Here is a 17488-nt window from a genome sequence, read left to right as displayed (position 1 = left end):
TTAGATATAGCACACATGAAAATATCTCAGGTGTTCTGCTTTAGTGAATTGACCCTTTGCTTGCTTATGAGTTCCCAAGGAGGAACAGCCACCCCGAGCAGCATAAATTTACATCCCCCCCAGGGTCCTGGCATATGGATGTGGGGAGATACCACAAAACATGATTGCCCCTTAAAAAGAATGCCATTTCCCTACAATTATATGTTTTGTGGGTTCTTTGCATACAAGTAGCATTTAGTGGAATTCCGCTCTAAGCATACAAGACTGTAGTTATACATATGTAGCATTTTCCTGTTTAAAATATATCTGAATATATTTATATATATATATATATATATATATTCTCTTTCCTGCTAACTTTAATATATACAGTTCAAGCCTTGTAAAAAAGGCCAGTCAGCAAAGTCTTTAGCAAACCAATGTAACTAAGAAGCGTTTGGTTCTTAGTGTTCTGGTCTGGCACTTGTTAATTCTGAGGTAGAGCAAACACAGCTACCAACAATCCCACATAAAAGTGTGACTGTTGTAGTCTTATAAACACACAATTACAGCTTAAAGTCTTCATCCACACACAGCTGAGAGAGCGTCTTCTTTATACGTAGGGCGGTCAAACGAGCTTTGCCATTGGCGTACCAACACTCACGCATTATCCTCCCCATCACGCGAAGGGCCTAGAGAAACAAATATTTACATTAAGTACATCAGTAAGTTTGTATAGGTGAACAATAAGCATACTATCAATAAACCGTTAAAACCCAGCTCCAGTCCAAATGTTTTATTTTTTTAGTTTTTTTGGATAGACCTGCAAGAAAGTAAATACTTCTGTCAAATATTCATAACTGTCCATGAACTGGATTTCACATAAATTCTTGTCCCTTTGAGGGAATATAAAATCAAGACAAGAAATAAAGGGAACGGTCATCACAGATTGCCAGGCAGATCCATGAAACACCCAAACTGCTATAGCCACCGGCTGTATCACGGGAGCGCGCCCGCAAGCTTACCCCCTTGGGAGAGCGCTTCCCAAGAAGCGTAAATATGCAGCCTAAGATACGACGGTGTAAGAGACTTACGCCGGTTGGATCTTAGGGAAATCTATGCGTAACTGATTCTATGAATCAGTCGCATTGATACGACCCCGCAACTCAGAGTTACGATGGCGTATCCGGAGATACGCCGTCGTAACTCCTATCTGAATCAGGGCCTATATGTTTAAATGTTATCCCATTATACTTAAAGTCATTTACTTTTGGCACTTGGTATCAATCATTTTTTAATTATTTTTTATATCAAATGTGTTTATTTTTACATCACATTGTTTTATAGTTATCAATTTGTATCACATATCATTTCCTTAACCCTACAGTAACACAGTTTTTTTGTTTTTTTTTTCACTTTTTAATCATGAGTTGCAATATATGGCGGTAAATCATTGGTTATATATGTGAATATTTCACAGATTTTTTGATCATTGGTCACTTATTTGGTTCTTGCGCATCTTTTTTTGTTTTATTGGTATTGTTTTTGGATTTATTATTAATTCCTTGAAGATTGCTGAATCTATTATTAATAATTTTTTCACATCACGTTTTAATTAGCACTAGGGTAAGCGCAGAATCACCCATTTTTACACATTTGGTAAACCTAACCACCAGAAAACTGCACTGAATAAAAAAATGAAATTTATTCCAATTTTAAATCTGTACAATTTTCAGTATCAACTCTAGTAATAACCTGAGAGGGTTTAAAAAAACAAAAACGAAAAAAACAAACAATAAAAACAATTTATGGTTGGAATTTGGCTTTAAAGTAATACATCCATCTTACCGAGAAAACTGTTAAGATTACAAAACTGCCACTTACTGCTGCGTTCCGCCACCACCTTCACCCATGAATTCACACACTGCCCCGGGAAATTGTCAATCACTTAAAAACCAAGACTAATACAAATTGTGACAAGATCCCCACTGTCTTCATATCCACTCCCCTAACCACCTGAGATATCATGAGATATCATGTAAACCAACACATTCAGCACTTTCTTTCTTTCTTTGGTCCTGTTAACAAGACAGAGGTTGTCATACTTTTGCCTGATGCCCACATAAGCACCTGCACCCTGTACCTTTATTCCCTTCACAACTACTCTGCTCTCTGCCTCACTCTATTCTATACTCATAGGTCACATTTTAAATATCTCCCAATTTTCTGACATCTTCCCCACTCCTCAAAAATATGCACTGGTCACCCTTATACCAAAAAAACCTTCACAGAACCCCCCTTGTCCAAATAACTTAAAGCGGAGTTCCGGCCACAATTTCACTTTTAAATATAAATACCCCTGTAATACACAAGCTTAATGTATTCTAGTAAAGTTAGTCTGTAAACTAAGGTCTGTTTTGTTAGGTTGTTACAGCATTTAGACACTTTATAAAATAGAAATTGACTGGGGCCATCTTAAGTGTGGGCATCATGGAGCCAGACTGTATGACTTCCTGGATTTCAGCCTTGCAGATCTCGCACATGCTCAGTGCTGCACAAGCAGTGTAATAGGTTTCAGATCAGGTTTCAGCACCTGTACTGTCCAAGTCACATGATTCTTCGAGACTGGGGAGTGCACAGACTCCTGGAAAGTTACACCCACTACATTCCCAGGAGTCTGTGCGGTGTAGGGTAGGAAGCTTAAGCACCTACGTGCAGGAAGAGGGAAGATTAACTATTCTGCCTACCAACAACACTTTGTTGGTAGGACTAATGACATTTTTTTAAAACTACTGATGTAATGTTATATTTATGGGTGGAACTCCACTTTAAGACTCATCTCCTTGCTCCTGTTTACCTCCAAACGTCTAGAACTCCTCTCTTTGGGGAAGCCTATCACACTTTACCTAAAAATTGGAATGTTATATTCTCCATCAACTCACCGCCCATAGTTATTACTTTTTGTATTAGTTGCTTCTTGATTTCAATTGTATGCTCACAAGTAGGGCCATCTTGTATTAAATTGTATTAGAATTTAATGCCTTTTCTGTGCAAACTTTTGGCGCTAAATAAATCCGGTATAATGATAATAATTAGTGAAAGGCAACAAGCTCTTGAAGGCAACCAAAGCAAATAATCAGTATTATGGTGATCTATGAAGGTAGAGAACCTTGATCTTAAATTTTACATTGAAAGAGAAGATGCATATTTGAATACAGAAATGTAATACCTCAAAGCTTTGCCACTGGTTTGGAATGTTGGGTCGAAGTTTCTGCTCACAAACAACCTTTCTCATGTCCTCCAATGATGGATCAGAAGGCACCATATCATAGTAAGGCAATTGGTATTCATCCACAACACCTACCAGCATGAAAATACAGATCAAAATACAGATTACTTTTTAGTTTACAACCTTCAAATAGCTGGACTTATACTGTTACGTTAAATCGAGGCAAATACTGCATTTTGGAACAGATCCTTAAATCAGGTTGGACTTAAGCCAGGATCTACTTCTGTCTTACATAATCTGTCCACACCCAGCTAAAGCTATTAAACTAAAACAGCTCAATGTGACTTAGGTCCAGGAGTCATGCTCCTAGCTCCAGCGGGTCAAGGAAGGTGATATCGAAACTAGAGGTGGTGAGGAGAAAGAAGGTCCTGCAGATAGCCCTAATGAAAGGCACCACACTCCTGCTACAGGACCATTCATCATCCAAAACCAACTACAGTGCCTTGAAAAAGTATTCATACCCCTTGAAATGTTCCAAATTTTTACAGCCAAAAATGTGGAAAACACGATGACGTGAGAGAAAACGGCAGGGAGAAGATGGCGGAGGAAGAAGTCAACGGCACCGGGAGAGATGGCACTGGGAGAAGACAGCTCAGAGCTATTTTATTAATAAAGAACTTGTCCAAAAAATATATATTTTTTTACATTTCACTGCTTTTTGAGGTGATCGGGTAGGGGTACGATGTACACGATACCCATTCACATAGGGGGGCCGGGATCTGGGTGCCCCCTTCTTAAAGGGGTGCTTCCAGATTCAGATAAGCCCACAACCGCAGACCCCGACATCCACCGGCCAGGGTTGTCGGGAAGAGGCCCTTGTCCCCATCAACATGAGGCAGAGCCCCCCCAAAGCACATTTTCCCCTCCCTTTTCCGACCTGCTGAGCGACATCTCGCATAAGGGTCAGGTATGGATTTTGGGGGGACCCACACCAATTTTTTTTTTTAATTGGCGGGGGGTCCACTCCGAATTAATACTAGCCCTTAATGGGCTTCGGTATAGACCTGGGGAGGGAACCCACACTGCTTTTGCATTTTTTTTTCTTTTTTACATTCAGCTGTCAGCTGGAAACCCTGCTGACATCTGATGACTCATCGGTTGTTAAGGATGCAGCAGCCAGCTTTCTGGCCCCCTGCTTAGCAGCCAGCTATATACAGTGTTAAAATCACTACAAAACACATCAAAAATTGCATCACAAACACAACACTTGCGTTTCTGGTGCCATCCCATTTAAAACTATTACCTGCAAATCGTGGGGAAAAAGTCTGCGACCCTTTCCAAAAACGTGCTGACTGCAAAACGCGTGGATGTGAACTTGTACCATAGGAAGCCATGTTAAATGGACTGTAGTGCTTTTCTGCAAACTGCAAAACACACTAAAACGCATAGTGTGATTCCGTGCATAGCCAAATGGATTTGTCTTTAGACCTCAAGCCAACAACTGTGCTTTACTGAAATACTGCGACTGGTGTAAAATACTTGTGTGCACAAGCCTCATAGAGATTCTTAATATTCTTATATTTCATTGATTACTTCTCTGGCTCCCATCATAGGTTTTCTTGTAATTATTTATCTTGAATGTGTCTGTTCTCTCTATGATTTTTATTTTATTTTGTATGTAATGTTAGCTACCCCATAACCATAGAGTTGGTATGGTTACACACATACATATATATATATATATATATATATATATATATATATATATATATATATATATATATATATATATATATATATATATTAGTGCTGTCAAACGATTAAAAATTTTAATCGCGATTAATCGCATTAATGTCATAGTTAACTCACGATTAATCGCTCTAATTTATGACGAATTTCCCCACAAATATCGCACAATTCTGCAAGTGATTATAATTTATTATCGCTGTTTTCTAGCTGATCTAAAACCATTTTTGACATAAAGGGACACTTTTGGACAATCTACAGTTTTTCAGGCAGAAAGAATAGTTTTTATTTTATAAAAGAACATGTAGGACACTGGGCAGACCACTAGGGACAAGGGGGGTGTGTTTTTTTTTACATACAGTACTGTAATCTATAATATGTGTATTGTGTTTGTTTACTTTTTTAAATTTGGCGCCGTTCTCCGCTCCCGTGCGTCGTAACGTCGCAGGGAACGGAGCTCGGCGGCACACAGGCACTGTGAATCGAGCGAGGAGGACCCGCCAAGCGAGGAGGACCCGCCAAGCGAGGAGGACCCGCCAAGCAAGGAGGACCCGCCAAGCAAGGAGGACCCGCCAAGCAAGGAGGACCCGCTCGATCACACAGCGGGGGGTCGCATCGCTGGATCCAGGGACAAGGTGAGTAACTTGCCTGTGAATCCAGCGAAAAGGTAAGCCGCGCCGCTGCACACTCTGCATGTCCACCCCGAGGGCTCCTGCGTTAATCGCGCGATAAAAATATTGACGGCGTTAACATGGGTTTGCGTTAACGCCGTTAATATCGCGTTTAACGCACAGCCCTAATATATATACATATACATATATATATATATATATATATATATAAAATCTCTCATTAGCTCAAATCCCTGAGGTTTCATTATTAAGAAGATTCCTTCTTTTCAATTGTGTGTGTGGCCACCACGTATTTGCTGTGGAACAATAGCTGACCAGGACTAAAGCAGGAAAAAAATAATTCTCCCATCATGCAATACAGTAAAACCTTGGTTTGAGAGTAACTTGGTTTGAGAGCGTTTTGCAAGACAAGCAAAATGTTGTAATACATTTTGTCTTGATATAAGAGTAGCGTCATGTCACAACTGAGTATGAAAAAGAATAGAGGAGCCTCTAAGTGTAGCAATATGATTACATTTAATGAAGGTATAACATTTAGCAACTTATTGCTACACTTAGAGGTGCCTCTCTTCTCTTTTATGCCCTGTAAAAAAAGTGATTACAAGCATGTTTCTGGAACGAATTATGCTCGCAAACCAAGGTTTTACTGTAAGACCCCTTTCAAATTGAGGCGTTTTTCATGCGGTACAGCGCTAAAAATAGCGCTGCTATACCGCATGAAAAAATCATGCCCTGCAGGCTTCAATGTGAAAGCCCGAAGGCTTTCACACTGAAGTGGTGCGGTAGCAGGAACGCTCCAAAAGTCCTGCTAGCCGCATCTTTGGAGCGGTATAGGAGCGGGGTGTTTACCGCTCCTATACCACGACTTCCCATTGAAATCAATGGGAAACCAATGGCAATGCGGGCGGTATTAACCCTTTTTTGGCCGCTAGCGGGGGTTAAAAGCTCACCGCTAGCGCCGGAATATCGCGGTAAATACGACGGTATAGCGGCGCTAAAAATAGCGCGGCTATACTGTCACCGCACCTCCACTACCCAATGTGAAAGCAGCCTAACTGTTTTCTGAGTTCCGCTCTGAGTAAGCTATGCTAACATCAACATGATGCAGTAAATGGGGTGGGCACAGACACAAAACTTTAGGTTGTTGATTTCTGGCTGCATATTACCTGCTTTTCCATTGCAAGTAATGGAAGCAATATACACGCATCAGATTCTTTTAACGATTTCACCAGCTTCCTATTCTAAAAAAACATTTTGCATTTTTATTCGATTAAAGTCCTTTATTAATGGGGAACGCTCTTTTCTGTTACGCCAAGGACTAAGGGCTATGATGCATATATAAAGTAAGAAAACAGAAACATGCATTTGTCATCAACTAACAGGACAGTAAAATGTTGTGACATTCCAAGCTGACAGGTCAAGGGCCTGTTTTCTATGCTTGTATATTAAAGTAGGCTGCATCACAAATTGTTTTTACGAGGCACACAAGAAACAACAGGAACAAGTTAATAAATACAATAAAGGCAATTCCACTTGAAATAAAAAAAATAAGCCCTCACCGCCTACAGAGCATCTCCGGGTAATTTCCCAGTACACAAGGCCCAGGGAGTAGATGTCTGCACATTTGAATGACTCAAAATGATACATATTTATAGAATCGTCCAATAATTCCGGGGCCATGTACCTATTGGAAAAAGACGAGCACAATGAGGAGGACAAACAAGCTCTTTGTAGGAATATTGACTAAAAGCATTGTTGATTGAGTGATTATATTTACAATCAAGACATCGAGTTACGATGTAACATCTATTTTTTCAGAGTAATAATAATGTTTCTATCCAGGTGAATTTGTTGCACAGGTTCTACCCTTTATGACATGCTAGGACAAGCTGCAGGATTGAGGAACAACCAGTCTCCATGTCTTCTGCTGCTAGCTAAGGTCCCATTATAGTGACCAGTTGCTAGCTAAGCTCCCTCCCATATAGTGACCTGCTGCAAGGTAAAGTACTACATTGTGATTTTTTGCTGGCTAAGCTCTGATATATTGGCATGTTACTAGCTAAGGTCAGTTTCTAGTGACCTTCTGGTAGATAAGCTCTCATAGCGTGTTTCCCCGAAAATAGGCCCGGGTCTTATATTAATTTTGGCAACCTAAAACACACTAGGGCTTATTTTCTGGGGGTGTCTTATTTAACTATGGTATGTACAATGATCCTAAAGTGGGTACCTTTCTTGCAGCTTCCCTGACTTTCCTGGCTGTCGCATGGTCTGCCTGGGCTCTTCTCTGCTCCAGGATCCCCGCTGGCGTCGGCCTGCTCCGTGCACTGGGGAGGGGGCGTCGGGTGGGAGGAGAGCAGAGGAGGGGGGAGCCAGTCTCATGCTGGCGTTGGCCTGCTCCGTGCCTTCTCCGTGCACTGGGGAGGGGGCCGCGGGCGTCGGGCGGGAGGAGAGCAGAGGAGGGGGGAGCCGGCGTCCTTCTGGCATCAGCTTGGACGAGCCAGGGGGTTAGGAACCTTGCAGCTTAAGAAATATAATGTGTCCCGGGGGGGTAGCAGCCTGTGCCGCGGAGCACAGGCTGCTACCCCCCCGGGACACATTATATTTCTTAAGCTGCAAGGTTCCTAACCCCCTGGCTCGTCCTCTATTGGACAGTGCAGTGTGGCTGCCCTTAGTAGGGATCTATTTTTCCCCAAGGCTTCCTCCACCTGCCCTCTGCCTTGCTGGTCCCGGCTCTGTTTTTTCTGTTTTAATTTTCAGAACCAGCAATTTACTCACGCTGTGGCCCCTCTACATCATTAGGAGACTTTTTTCTCCTCCCATTGGGCATACCAACGCATCACTTGGCATTTTTATAGCTTGTGATTCCAATGACCTGTGATGAACTGGACGGCCACCAACCTACTGACGTATACAAGTAGCAATATCTTCTTGTCATACAATCTCAAAGCTCGTCCCGAAGAAGCCGTAAGGCGAAACGCGTCGGCGAGATAAATATATTGCTTATATGTATCTATGTATTTTTTTCAACATTTATTGGAATTTATTTGTATATGTGTATTTTTGTAATTAAATATATTTTTTATATAACCCAAATTGTCCCTGTGATTGCCTTTGAAAGTCCGCCATGTCACTACCTAGTGTAGTACTACCTCTTTTTTTGAACTAGTATTTCGGATGTGGGCTAATGTGAGTGCTTATTTGTTATTCCCCCTCCCCCTTTTTTTGAACCTAGGGGGGAACTCAGTTCCACCACCTCTGGCTCAGATCTTCTGCTCCCTTTTTACCACTATCACTTGGTTACACAGAAGTCCAGCTTCTGCGTTTACAAGTGATAGCTTATTTACCAGTAGCTCCCACAGGTCAGATCTCCTGAGCAGATCTCAATGAGTGGAGGACAGGGACGAGGGAGATACAGAACAGGTGCCCAGGGTAAGGGGAAGAACTGGGCGATAGGGGGCGCATGGTAGGTAGCACCTTCTGTGGTCTCCATTTTTTCCCTGGTGACTAGTTGTTGATGCTCCTACTGCATGATCTCCCTTGTAAGTGTCTGTAGTATAGTCTAGTAAGCTGGGAGGTACTACAGCCGCACGGGTTCTTCAGCTTAATATTGCAACAAAGGTAAGACACGTGGCAAATGGTGCAGGTTTTAAGGAGGAGGGAGAAGATGAGGGCAGTGGAAGGAGGGGTTGTATGCAGAGGGAAGAGCTACTATTTGATGCCATTTGGCAGGCATGTGTGTGTGGCGGGCATGGTTGAGTTCCTGCACCTATTCTCTGAGAAAAAAAGCCTTGCACCTAAGGTATAGTGCCCTGTTACTAGCAAAAATCAAGTACATTGTGATCTATTGATGGCTAAGCTCACATGCGGTATATTGAAATGTTACTAGCTAAGGTCTGTTTCTAGTGACCTGCTCTCATATAAAGACCTGCTGCCTGGTAGGATCCCATATAGTGACCTGTTGCTAGCTTAGGACCCATAAATGTCCTGATAGATAAAATTCCATATAGTGACCTGCTGCTAGCAAAGGCCCATTATAGTGACCTGCTGCTAACCAAGGTCTTGTATAGTGATCTGCTGCTAGATATGCTGTCCTATAGAAATCTATTGCTAGCTAAGGTCCCATATAGTGACAATGGCCAGCCTTAATAACCTTTTTTTTAATAGAAAAGGGGAAATACTAGAACTAATGAAGTTTTTAATGCTTTCTGCATTCCCCCTGTAAAACAAATACAGGGATTTTGTAATGAAGTGTATTAATTTTTAAAGCAGTACTTAACACCCCAACCACCCCACGCCCCCCCCCCCCCAGGTGTTTTTTTTTTTCTCCTTGCCGCATTATCTTCAAAGCACAAATCCAGCGTTTTCCAACTATGATCCGCCATCTTGGTCCTCATGGTTGTCTCTTCCAAGTTAAAGTGGAGTTCCACCCATAAATATAACATTACATCAGTAGTTTTAAAAAAATGTCATTAGTCCTTTACGAATTTTTTTTTTTTTTTTTAGATGCCTTCAAAGTGTTGTTGCTAGGCAGAATAGTTAATCTTCCCACTTCCTGCACCTAGGTGCTTAATGCTTCCTAACCTACACCGCACAGACTCCTGGGAATGTAGTGGGTGTAACTTTCCTGTGCATTCCCCAGTCTCAAAGAATCATGTGACTTGGACAGCACAGGTGCTGAAACCTGATCTGACACTGTTTGTGCAGCACTGAGCATGTGCGAGATTTGCAAGGCTGAAATCCAGGAAGTCATACAGTCTGGCTTCATGATGCCCACACTTAAGATAGCCCCAGTCAATTTATATTTTATAAAGTGTCTAAATGCTGTAACAACCTAACAAAACGGACCTTAGTTTACAGACTAACTTTACTAGAATACATTAAGCTTGTGTATTACAGGGGTATTTATATTTAAAAAGTGAAATTGTGTCCGGAACTCCGCTTTAAGGCAATGATGCGCTGAGCTCGTCCTACAGCCTCTCTGTGTGCTGGGTCCTGCAGCCTCCCGGAAGATTTGACATGAGTATCCCAGGAGGCTGCAGAGACGCGTCATTCTGCCCTAAGCCAGATGGTGGGGCCAGATAAAAAAAAAAAGAAATATAAATGAAGAAAAAAAAAAAACAACACTTACAATTGCAAAGGGGGGAGAGTTTGAGTGGAACAAACTATATTTTGAGAGTTCAGCTTTAAAGTAGTTAACTGCACAATTGAAACACATTTACGTGAACTCATTTCCCACCAAGAAATTTGTAAATGTGTTCATTATGATCCTATTTTTATATTTTTTTTATCACAAAACTGAACTTATCCTGTAAATCCACTCATAATGTATAACAATAGTCTGAAGGTCTAGCTTCTTGCACACAGTGGAATCTTTGTGGGTGGCTCAGATGCTCTCGTGGCCTCAAATGCAAAACATACTGACAGCTCAGTTCATACAGTCAGGTGTAGATGTGGTTTTGGCAAGAGAAGTTCTAACAAATATGTCACATATTTTTAAGCGAGAAATATGTCAATGTTGGTTTTGTTTGTAATTTAGCTGCAGGAACCCAGGGGGCTTATCTCATTATCTGATATGTTGCTAAAAATGTTAAATGCAGTAGTTATAAATATATTTAGCTGAGCGCTAAACTTTTTTTTTTTTTTCCTTTGTTTTTAGGTACCTAAGATCAGCTTAAACTTGCATCAAAGTTTATAGGATTAATTTCCATCGTTGGACTCTGTAGGGTACATAGCCTTTGGCATTCAAAGCTCCATCCATTTGCTAATAGCAGCAACTGTGTTATAGTGCCCAAATTGTTCCATAGCTGATATATAGAGGTTCCAAAATTTATATATACACATTTACCAATTGCCATTTCTACTTTGAAAATTAATTTGCATAGCCAAGCAGCTCTGGGCCCCCTATGCTTCTGGTCCCCTTAACAATCACATAGTCTGTTTTGGCTGTAGCTACAGTAGGTGAACCCGATTTTGTGTCAATCTCGCTCTCTTTCTCGGCGAGATTGAGCACCTACGAGCCCCATCGCGGGAGCCAGCGCCGAGCTGGCTTGCCGCGATGGAGACAGAGCCGTCATAGAAGCGACGGGAGATCCGACTTGGATTCCCGCCAATTCTACACGTGTGCGGCGTTTGTTATGAATCCTGAGGGGGAAGTCCCCGCCGGATTTTAAATAAAAATCCGGCATGGGTCCCCCCCTCAGGAGCATACCGGGCCCTTAGGTCTGTTATGGGTTGTAAGGAGAGCCCCCCTACGCCGAAAAAAACAGCGTAGGGGGTCCCCCTACAATCCATACCAGACCCGTATCCAAAGCACGCTACCCGGCCAGCCAGGAAGGGAGTGGGGACGAGCGAGCGCCCTCCTGAGCCGTACCAGGCTGCATGCCCTCAACATGGGGGGGTTGGGTGCTCTGGGGCAGGGGGGCGCACTGCGGCCCCCCCACCTCAGAGCACCCTGTCCCCATGTTGATGAGGACAGGGCCCCTTCCCGACAACCCTGGCCGTTGGTTGTCGGGGTATGCGGGCGGGAGGCTTATCGGAATCTGGGAGCCCCCTTTAATAAGGGGGCCCCCAGATACCGGCCCCCCACCCTAAGTGAATGAGTATGGGGTACATCGTACCCCTACCCATTCACCTGCAAGAAAAGTGGTAAAAACACACAGGGTATTAAAATATTTTATTTTTCTGCTCCGGAGGCCTCCCCTGTCTTCTTTATTAGCTCTTTTACCAGGGGAGGCTTCTTCTTTGACGTCTTCGGGTGGGTGGGGGCCGCCGTCTGGTTCTCTTCCACCGCCGGGGGGGGTCGCTTTTAAAAAAGCCCCCACCCCCCGGCGGGTTTCCTCCGGCGTCTTCGGCGGGGCTCTTCTTCTTCCGCTATCCCGACGGGTCTTCTCAACTCTCCGGGGGTCTCCTTCTGTCTTCGCCGCTCTCCGCTCTTGACTCGGCGCACCCCGGTTCTTCATCTCGCTGTCCGGTGTCTTCTTCCGTGCTGTACGTCTTCTCCTTCCGTGCTGTGATGAGTTCTTCTTCCGCGCTGTGACGTCATGTTCTTCACTTCTCTCCTTCTCCCGGTGTTGACACGTCGCCGGCTCCTCTCTGCAATGACGGGTGCGCGGGTGCATCGGACCTATATAGGCCTCACAGTCCCATCATGCTCTGTACCTACCCATGTGATACCTACCACGTGGGTAGGTATCACATGGGTAGGTACAGAGCATGATGGGACTGTGAGGCCTATATAGGTCCGATGCAAGGCGCGCATCCGTCATTTCAGCGAGGAGGACCGGCGAGTCAACATCGGGAGAAGAAGAGAAGTGAAGAACATGACGTCACAGCGCGGAAGAAGAACTCATCACAGCACGGAAGGAGAAGACGTACAGCACGGAAGAAGACACCGGACAGCGAGACGAAGAACCGGGGTGCGCCGAGTCAAGAGCGGAGAGCGGCGAAGACAGAAGGAGACCCCCGGAGAGTTGAGAAGACCCGTCGGGATAGCGGAAGAAGAAGAGCTCCGCCGAAGACGCCGGAGGAAACCCGCCGGGGGGTGGGGGCTTTTTTAAAAGCGACCCCCCCCGGCGGTGGAAGAGAACCAGACGGCGGCCCCCACCCACCCGAAGACGTCAAAGAAGAAGCCTCCCCTGGTAAAAGAGCTAATAAAGAAGACAGGGGAGGCCTCCGGAGCAGAAAAATAAAATATTTTAATACCCTGTGTGGTTTATTTGTGTTTTTACCACTTTTCTTGCAGGTGAATGGGTAGGGGTACGATGTACCCCATACTCATTCACTTAGGGTGGGGGGCCGGTATCTGGGGGCCCCCTTATTAAAGGGGGCTCCCAGATTCCGATAAGCCTCCCGCCCGCATACCCCGACAACCAACGGCCAGGGTTGTCGGGAAGGGGCCCTGTCCTCATCAACATGGGGACAGGGTGCTCTGAGGTGGGGGGGCCGCAGTGCGCCCCCCTGCCCCAGAGCACCCAACCCCCCCATGTTGAGGGCATGCAGCCTGGTACGGCTCAGGAGGGGGGGGGGGGCGCTCGCTCGTCCCCACTCCCTTCCTGGCTGGCCGGGTAGCGTGCTTTGGATACGGGTCTGGTTTGGATTGTAGGGGGACCCCCTACGCCGTTTTTTTCGGCGTAGGGGGGCTCTCCTTACAACCCATAACAGACCTAAGGGCCCGGTATGCTCCTGAGGGGGGGACCCATGCCGGATTTTTATTTAAAATCCGGCGGGGACTTCCCCCTCAGGATTCATAACAAACGCCGCACACGTGTAGAATTGGCGGGAATCCAAGTCGGATCTCCCGTCGCTTCTATGACGCGCTTGCTGGGATGTGCTGTCACTATTCCAGTGAGTGCGAGGTGTCGGGGAGATCTCGGCACCCTGTCGCCGAGTATCAGCGCGACGCTGTCGTGCTAAAAGCACAATATCACAAACACCTACTGTATTTACCGTATTTATCAGCGTATACCGTGCACTTTTTTGCCCTGAAATTCAGGGCAAAATCGTGGGTGCGCGATATACGCCGATACCCGCTTCCCGCACCGAGTTTGAACTACTGCGCCAGCATATACTGAGCGCAGTACACTCGTGTATAGTCAGGCAGGCTCGGCTCCTCTCGCAGTCACGTCCTGGACGTACAGGACGCACAGGACGTGACCGCGAGAGGAGCCGAGCCTGCCCGACTATACACGAGTGTACTGCGCTCGGTATATGCCGGCGCAGTAGTTCAAACTCAGCGCGGGAAGCGGGGATCGAGCGGGGAGGACACTGCAGAAGGACGCCGGACCCGACGAGGAGGACACCACCGAAGCCGCAGACGGACACCGGACCCGACGAGGCCGCCGCGCAAGACACCAAAACTGTCAGTACTAAAATGTTTTTTTTACAGGAATGCGGGTCCATTTTAGGGGTATGCGCTATACGCCGGAGCGCGCAATAGCCCGATAAAAACGGTACTTGAGTCCTAACCTGTCTTAGAATATTTGGACTTTATGTAAGGCTTACATTGGATGACTGTGTTTCTGCTGATAAAGGGAAAATAACAATGACCAATAACTATACAGGGAAAAGCCTCCTCCTTGCCTCTGCTGTCTAAAAACTATTCTGTCTAATGAAAATCTAGCCCTGCATTTAGGGAATGCCAAGTAAAGTCTAAATCTAAAGCGCTTTCTATTGCTGATATATTTTTATTCTAGTAATAAAGTGATTAATGTTATAGGAAAATTTGTGCTTTCGGTGTAGCCCAGTGCAACATCATATATTTATTGAAGTTAGATTATGCGCTGGGTTCACACTGGTATGAAAAACGCTCCGACATTGGGAGCTCATGTCACATGACGTGTGAAAATCACTGTTTTCCTATGAGAGCCGTCGGGTCCGACTTTGAAAATGCTCCCTGTACTACATTGGTCCGACTTTGATCCTACTTCAGCCCATTGAATATCATTGAAGTCGATCAAAGTAGGATCCTTGTCCTTACCATCCTACTTTTGACATCCGACATGGTGATTACAGCAGTAGTAAAAGGAATTTATCTCACACTGCAATTGTTTTAATTGGTCAAAAGACAAGTCCGACTATCACAAAGTTGGATCAAAGTAGTATCCTGTTCATTCAAGTCGGATGGATGTAGGACCGATGTATGACCAATGTAGGAATGATGTAGGACTGATGTCACAGAGCAAAGTAGGATGAAAGTCGTATGACTGTTGTGTAGTATCAGTGTGAACCCAGCCTGAAAGAGTTTGGAATAAAGGGCAGAAACATGGATGCATTCCTCCCATCATTGACACTCCCTGATCTCTATCAGCTGGATCTGAAATTTAATGAGATTTGCAGTCATTGCCTCCATAGGTGAAAATTAGTCATGCAACCTGTCATTCAAACATGAAGTACATGAAGTATTTATCAATTAAAAAAGATCAAAGTGGTCAAGAACCCTGTACTCTGAGAAATACATAGGATGATATTGCTAACCCCCGAAAAAACAACCACAGCTGTCTCTAGGTTTAGAACTTTCAATCTCTTACCTGGAACAAGCATGCAGCAAGTGATGTAAGAGTAAATTCAAAACCACTGATGTGCATACTCATTCTAAGTCAGGGACTTAAATACTTAAAGCGTTTGTTACTCCAACATTTCATTATCCTGATATGTGGCTGCTGTACCATGTACTTGTATGAGAAGGTATCCTGTTCTCTTTGTATTGCTTTTATGTGAAATCCCTGGTGTTCCTGCCAGTCCCCCTGCTTTCCTTTTAATAACCGACCACACTAAGCAGGAGAGCACACTGTGGTCAGTTCTCTGGCTTTGCTGGGAACTCAACCTGCTCTCCTCCAATGATCAGACTTGTCCTGACACGCCCCTTCTGTAAAGCCATTCACTGAGAAGCTCAGTGTGCTACTGCTTCTCCTCCCCCAGGCTCTTATGCAGCTGAGAACAGAGAATATGTGATCACTTACAGTACCTGGCGCCGATATTATGTCAATCTCGCCTCTGCTAGCGGCAAGATTGACACCCGCGATCCCCATCGCCGGGAGCAAGCGCCGAGCTATGTCAATCCTCCCGCTCTCCGCCCCCAATGGATTCCTATGGATGTGCGGCATCTCGTGGGGGTGGCGAGTGCGAGTAGGAAAAGGTTAGAAACTCTGTTGGCTTTTTATTATGGTCTGTGTCTCCACTGGGGAGATTCAATCATTCTGTTTATCCTGGTGAATATTGTCACTGCAACTGATAGTGAAGGGAAATGCAAAATTTAGAGTTGTCACCGAAACAGTAATAAAGAAGAAAACTTTCAATAAGATGGACACTTGTTCTGGTGAAAACTATCTAAGAGGGGATTTCCCTTAGGCCCCTTTGACACATGCGCCTCTGTGAAGCGGAATCTGCTTTCTCAGTGGAGGATCGACCAGCTGATCCCCCTTGAGCAGGCTGATGACTGGTCCGTGTTTGTTTCACTATTCAGAGCAGACAGGGACACAGTCCTGCCTGTCCGTTTCCATCCATCTGTCTATCTCTGGCATACAAGATCGGATCGCATGGCAGTGGGTGTCTTCTGCTGCTCCACAGAGAAGACTGGAGGGTCCAATCAAGTTCCACCTGAAAAACTAACAGGTGGACCTGATCGGATTGCCTGTGTGAAAGGGGCCTTACAGTTCCGACTGGAAAGAAAGTTCATTAAAAGAGACTAGGGTTCAACCACTAGTTGGACCCTAGGGAGTCGAGAATATGGCTCATTAGCTTTATTCGTATTTTCCTTTTTTTTATTTTTTTTTCATTTTTATTACCACTCAGTGAATGATTTCACGGCGGAAGAGGGAAGGTATACGATTTAAAGGGAACATTGTGTTGTTTTTTTCTTTGGTTATCTTTATGTCATATAGATATATTAACGAGCTTTCCTGCTAACTGCATTTTATATTGAGTCTCTCTATTTTTTTTTGTTTTGCTGCCTATAGGTTTTAGGCTTATGACTCTTTGTATGAATAATATAATCTGATAGAGCTCGATTGTTCTTTTCATATTTGTTACCTATGTCTGAGGCAACATTGTTCATTTTCAATAAAAATATTGAAAGATAAAAAGAGACTAGGGTTGTCCCGATACCGATACCAGTATCGGTACCGATACCGAGTATTTGCGGGAGTACTTGTACTCCCGCAAATGCCCCCGATGTCTGAATAGAATACTTGAACACCCCCCCCCCGCCGCCGCCAACGCCCGCCGCATACCGCAAAGCCGCCGCTGCCGCGTTAATCAGCGTGCGCGGAACATTACAGGCAGCTTTCGTTTGAATAGCTGTATTCCCCGCCGAGCCGTGTATAGACACTCCCCCTTGCTCGGGATTGGACAGATCCGTCCAATCCGGAGCAAGGGGGAGTGTCTATACACGGCGCGGCAAGGAATG

At 44.6% G+C, this 17488-nt stretch overlaps 1 protein-coding gene across 2 annotated transcripts in view; it reads right to left on the bottom strand.

The window, feature by feature from the left end:
• Positions 1-346: 346 nt before the first annotated feature.
• The window catches only part of ACVR1C (activin A receptor type 1C), a 98287-nt gene continuing 81145 nt past the window's right edge, over positions 347-17488 (bottom strand). For both annotated transcript variants that reach the window (XM_040357928.1, XM_040357929.1), the window contains 3 exons: positions 7146-7270; positions 3209-3339; positions 347-671 (listed from right to left, as the gene is read on the bottom strand). In XM_040357928.1, the coding sequence (XP_040213862.1) occupies positions 546-671; positions 3209-3339; positions 7146-7270 (382 nt within the window). In that variant the 3' untranslated portion in view covers positions 347-545. The remainder of the gene's footprint in view (positions 672-3208; positions 3340-7145; positions 7271-17488) is intronic.

This window comes from Rana temporaria, chromosome 6 (assembly GCF_905171775.1).
Source record: "Rana temporaria chromosome 6, aRanTem1.1, whole genome shotgun sequence".
NCBI lineage: Eukaryota > Metazoa > Chordata > Amphibia > Anura > Ranidae > Rana > Rana temporaria.
The sequence above is the reverse complement of the archived record's forward strand: the minus strand, read 5'-3'. Positions and strand labels throughout refer to the sequence as shown.